Source organism: Schistocerca americana, chromosome 2 (genome assembly GCF_021461395.2).
Source record: "Schistocerca americana isolate TAMUIC-IGC-003095 chromosome 2, iqSchAmer2.1, whole genome shotgun sequence".
NCBI classification, from domain to species: domain Eukaryota; kingdom Metazoa; phylum Arthropoda; class Insecta; order Orthoptera; family Acrididae; genus Schistocerca; species Schistocerca americana.
The window spans coordinates 1005472567-1005478566 of NC_060120.1; the positions used below are offsets into that span (position 1 = coordinate 1005472567).

Sequence of the window (6000 nt, forward strand, 5' to 3'; positions counted from 1 at the left end):
TCTTTGTAGTTTAAGTTGTTAGTAAATGTAATTCCTAGGTTTTGTTGTATTTATGGCCTTTAGATTTGATTGATTCATCGTGTTACCGAAGATTAACGGATTCCTTTTAGCACTCATGTGGATGGCATCACTCACTACTCTTTTAACTAAAGTAAGATAATGCATAACACAGAATCCAGATATGTGACTTTGTACATATAAAAAGCCATTTTACCTCAATAACTGAACTAAAAAAGTTAGAATCAGTGCTGTGAAAATCTAAGAGAAATCCAGTTGAGACGGACGCATTTTCTTTTATTATAGACTAACATACGAATAAGTTGTTGATCTGTATGATTCGAGTGTTAATAGCACTTAATAACGCTACTAGCCTAACACAGTGCCTACAGAGAAGATTTTTTTTTCTCTCAGAGGTGTAGCTGCAAACGACATCGCCGTCTTCACCTTGCAGTCCTCTCTGTCCCTGGGCACGTACGTCCAGGCCATCAGCTTGCCCAGCGCTGGTTCAATCCCTGCAGGTATGCCAGCTCATAACCGTAGCTGTTTACTCACTAGCAAAGGGTAGGTGTTTGTCATACTGTCCAAAATATTTAGCAGTTTCAGCACAGCTTTCATATGCTGGTCAGGAAAGAAGTTGAAGGGGATTGCTTTCTTAGTGAAATCACTCATAAGTGTTGAGCTCTGTGGGTATGGCAAAATATTAATTACTGTTGGGAGTGAGGCAGTAAGATGCATGCTTTTGCGCATTTTACAGGGTATCAATCAGCTGTAGTCGCTACGCACACTTTATCAGCAAAATTACTTCTATGTAAAGAGAGAAAATTGAAATGTTTATGTAGGATGGGCGTTCAATAAATAGTGCAAAATATCTTTTTTCTGAAAGCAGATTGATTTTAGGCTTCCAAAACACCATAATACTCCCCGTCTTTTGGCTACAAAACCTCACTTTTCAACATAATTTCCGTTCAATGCGACTGTCTTGCGCCACCTTATTGGGACGTTTTATATGCCAGCATGTAGGCTACCTCTCACTGGTCGACGTCGGAGGAAACGTCTTGTTGCATCGACAACATCGTCCACATACTGCTTTCTTCACTGGGCCAAACAGATGAAAGTCGAAAGGTGCGAGATCTAGCCTTTAGGCCGGATGAGGAACAATACAATGAACTTCTGTGAGCTCCTCTCTGATGAGCAGCTTTATGTGAGACGACGATAGACGTCTCGCGCAGTGACTCACCGTGCTTTTGTTCACTGAAAAGTCTGCACAGACATTCGACAAGGATCATGAATATCCGCGACGCTCTGGCTTCCCAGGAAAACAACTCAGTGACAGCTCACTGCTTGGAACACACCTCCGTTACAGACGCCATTTTGAAGGTTACGTATAGCGCCGCCGCCTGTGGGAACTTCATGGAACTACAGGGCGTGAACCTGGAATATTCCATTAGGCCCATAACAAACTCCGCATTTTTTAAACCGAAATTGACCAAAAAAAATGTGTTGCATTACTTAAAGAACGCCCCTCGTATATGAGAACACTACCTTACCAGTGTTTTCGAAGCATCTGGGAAAGCGTTGTATAAGGAACTTGTAAAACATCTTTGTAAAGAGATGTCAGAGTCGCTTGTGACCAAGATGGAATAAATCGCAAATTTGATGTATTATTTTGTATATGAGTCACTTGCGACACTATTCAAGAATTTGAGACTCATCTCTGACTTAACAAAAACTTCGGAAAATGGGGAAGCTTTGGGTATAACGTCCTGCTGACGTTGACACCATCCGAGAATGAGCACAAGTTCAGAGCTCGGAAGTATCAGTAAGGACATTCTCTACGTATTTTTCGAAGCGACCAATTGGACGATTGCTTTAACCAATTTGCAGAAACGATGGGAAACCTAAATCAGAACGGACTGATGGGTGCGTTGGGACAAACTCTTGATGAAAAATAAACTGTTAAATTAAGAGACCTTTTATATTATGCAGCTTCCTTCAAATCTATTGCGACCACCCAAAGTATGATCAAGATTGTGTTGTGAGACCACTTAGTCTGCTAAGCATTGCTTTTTCATCTGACACCAGGTGGATCTACCGCAGTCATTTCTGGCTGGGGTACAACGGAAACGGCCAGCACACCTGATATTCTGCAGACAGTCGACGTCAGCATCATCGACTACGAAACTTGCAGCCAAAATATCGACGACTTGGATTTGGGAACCAACCCGCTTACGGAGACCATGGTCTGTACGGGACCCATTTATGATGGCATCTCCGTCTGCAGTGTAAGTTACGATTTGCGATATTCCCGGTTGACACATTACATGTTTTTAAATTTGTTTATTAATTTTAGTCTAGTTATCCTAGGCGTGTTTTCAAGAGCGTTGAACTCATTTAGTGACCAAAGGAGGTGAGTGCATGCGGTTATTTAGCGAACATAGGAATTATGTTTATCAGTAAACCACAAACGCGTCTTAATTTTTGCACTGATGCTACACTAAGGATTAAGAAATACAGGGTATCTGAAAAAGAATTACCTGATTTCAAATCTTCGCATTCATAAAAATACTACAAACATAGGATGAACTGCCAAATTCTCACAAAATCTTAAAGTTTTTCCTGTTCTGTTACAAATGCTCTATGTGTGCTTCAGAAGCACCAAGAACAACACGTAGACAGTAACTGAATTCGTCATAAACGTGACGCAATGTATCCCCTTTAACAGAGGTGGCTGTCATTTTGTTCTTCACTTCGTCTTTGTAACAGGGTAAAGGGGAGATCAACACACTTTCCTTACCATACCCCCTCAAGAAAAGATGGTATGATGTTATGTCCTGGAGGCCAAGAATGCAGGGCAGCGTCTCGGGGTCCCGTGCGCCTTATCCAAAGTTGGGCCAGAGGGTTGTTGAGAAACTGACGTAAGTTGTTGTGCTCCTGCTTGTTGGAAAATGAAGCCATCGGAATCCTCCTGAAGCTGCGGAAAAAGCCAGTCCCGCAGCATTTGAAGACAGCTCAGCGCTGGATGGGGTGGATGGGACACCGAAGCACTGTTCTGCATTCTTACCCTCCAAGGTCGCCAGACATGACACCATACGATTTTTTGTTGTGAGGATATGTGAAGGGAAGAGCGTCCATCCCCCCTTTACCTCGTGACAGAGAGCAAGTAAAGAATGGAATAACAGTCGCAATAGCTTCTATAAAAGCTGATGCACTGTGTACAGTTTATGGCCAATTTAGCTATTGTCTAGATGTCGTTGTAGTTGCTGCTGGTGGAAAAATACAACATATGTACCAACATAGCTAAACCTTTAAGATTTTGATCAGTGTTTTACACTGTATCCCATATTTGTAGTACGTTTTTATGAATTGTTTGGAGTTTTGAAATCAGGCCACTCTTTTCGAAGCTTCCTCTATAATATTTCCTTAATTGTTCGAAGCACTTTAGGGAGTTGGTTTAGCAAATTTCCCAGTTATTGATACTCTACAATGGTTCATACATTCGGACTATTCTCTTAAGTAATCCCGTGTCACTTGGTAATGGCCTACGAGACGAAACCCGTAACTACTCTAAAGATATCGTAGGCAGCTGATGCTGTTATTCATTCGAACTGAAAATGTGGCACGCTGGGCCTGTTGTGATTAACTCAAGTTTTTTCCCTTTTTTTGTGAACTGTTACGTCTCGCAGAAATGCAGCCATGAAACAAGGCTAAGTGTAAAATAACTGCATAGGTTATTCTTCCTAGAAGAAAGCTTTCTAGGAGTGCTGAGATTTTTCCACTGCCTCATGCGTGTTTCACTGTGTTCAGGGTGATTCCGGTGGTCCCCTGGCTCAGAACGGCGAACTGATCGGTGTGGTGTCCTGGGGAGTAGACCCGTGTGGATACCCAGGCGCTCCGTCCGTCTTCACCAGGGTATCCGCTCACCTGGACTTCATCAACCAAAATCTGTGAAGAAACACCTCACTTGTATAAATGATATTACATATTCTCCGACTGCACTTCATTTCAACTTCTCATAACCGTTGTACTAGCTACATCTGAATTTCGAACATATAAATGTGCCATTCCAAAATAGTATTCATCTGTTTTATTTTTTTCCGAACTGTGTGTTAGTTTAATAGTTTTGGTACCGTATAACTAAATTAACATAAATAAGTGGCCTCTGTGTGGCATCGTATGAGATGAATTTTAGTGGCAACACCAAATAAAACGAAACTACATACTACACTACTACTTATATACATTAATCAACACATACCATTTTAAACAAAGGATTTTTTCTCTCTTTGGCATATCAAACAAGATATACTTTCCAAGCAGATTTAAAAAATACAGCAGCCAAGAGCGACTAACTACTGGTGCACTTTTTAACCAGCCTGAATGTAAAAGTTACGTTATAGTGTAAGTAGTAGAGACGACTGTAAAGTTGAAAACAAGTTACAAATAGCATATCCACAGCAGGATTTGTTAAAGAAATGATACTACATATGTCGAACATTTAACACTAGCATACCTGATAATCGTAATCACAAATAGCAACAATATATGCTCCATATTAAAACCATAGAACTGCTATAGCTAAATCACCATAGCAGAATACAACCATACAATAAATGACCAGGTATGTATACTCATTTGCTCACACGAAGTCTAAAAGCTTAGTGCCAAGAGACACATGCAGCCTGCAATATGAGAAGAGTTGTAAACACTTGCCGACCCTTGATCATTAGTATATCTTAGCAGGACGAAGACCGTCCCAATAATTCTGACGCAAAGTATATTTGTCGTGCTGTAGGAGTACGCCTTCCAGTTCAACTGCAGAGAAAGATCAGACTGTGCAGTCGACAAATGTATTTAATCGTCAGGACCAGTGTGGCTATTTTACTCACCTTCTTACTAGTCCATGGACAAGTAGCAGCGGTGGCCGAGCGGTTCTAGGCGTTTCAGTCCGGAACCGCGCGACTGTTACGGTCGCAGGTTCGAATCCTGCCTCGAGCATGGATGTGTGTGATGTCCATAGGTTAGTTAGGTTTAACTAGTTCTAAGTTCTAGGGGACTGTTGACCTCAGATGTTAAGTCCCATAGTGCTCAGAGCCAATTTACCAAGTAGCAATACTGCAGTACGGCCAGTCAAACTGATGGAGTTTCTCTGTAATAACAATCGAAATGTCCTTAGTTTGATCAGATCGCTACACGGTTCACTCCGAGGAAAACCTAACGGAAACTGGCACCGTCCATGAAAGCATACGCACATATATCTGACAACTCCTTTTCAGTTACTGATGTCCACCGATGGGACAAGGCATCTCGAACTCTATGCACGATTTAACATCCAGATGAATTTAAGAAAAGGCTGAAGCACTTTTTTGTGTCCCTTTGATTAGTTTTTCCACAAGTGCTGAAGAACACGTCCACTTTTCACTGACAAACAGTGAAGCAAATGTTCATTTCTTTTGCAAGTTTGTCTTCTTTATCGTTTCGTTTCTGATGTAGTCATGTAATTTGACCTCCTCTCCTTATTGTGTTCATCTTAATCCCTCCGTCCGTCGCACCTCTTCTCTCATGCTCATCACTGCAGTAGGCCGCAGTATAAACCTATATTATTTTGCTTTGCACAAGCGACTATAAACCCCGTTTTTTCTGCTACGGTAGCTACTGTTTACACGATTTCTGTCAAAACCATTCCTGAGTTCTGGATTCCATACTAGATGTAAGACCTCCCGTTAACAGGTGTATGATAATGAATATACTAATGGCCCTAATGCTTCCAAGATTGATAAATAAATAAATAAATACATAATTGTCTTTTTTGGATTACAGCCTCGCTGAAATTCTTAGATGACGATGTCTTCGGCATTGACTGAACTACTTATTACGACTTACACAATCACACAATAAGCTTTTAACTGATGTTCTAGTGATTAAACGCTGTGGCGCGGCAGAAGTTGTGCGGGTTGCTGTTGTGGCCCCTGCAGGCCGCCTCCAGTTATAACGAGACGGCCG

At 41.5% G+C, this 6000-nt stretch overlaps 1 protein-coding gene across 1 annotated transcript in view; it reads left to right on the forward strand.

Annotated features, from left to right (window-relative positions):
* Window positions 1-3948, forward strand: part of LOC124594606 (trypsin-1-like) — a 70162-nt gene extending 66214 nt beyond the window's left edge. Inside the window, exons 5-7 of the mRNA XM_047132979.1 lie at window positions 412-518; window positions 2083-2282; window positions 3805-3948. Of these exons, the coding sequence (XP_046988935.1) occupies window positions 412-518; window positions 2083-2282; window positions 3805-3948 (451 nt within the window). The remainder of the gene's footprint in view (window positions 1-411; window positions 519-2082; window positions 2283-3804) is intronic.
* The last annotated feature ends 2052 nt before the right edge of the window (window positions 3949-6000 follow it).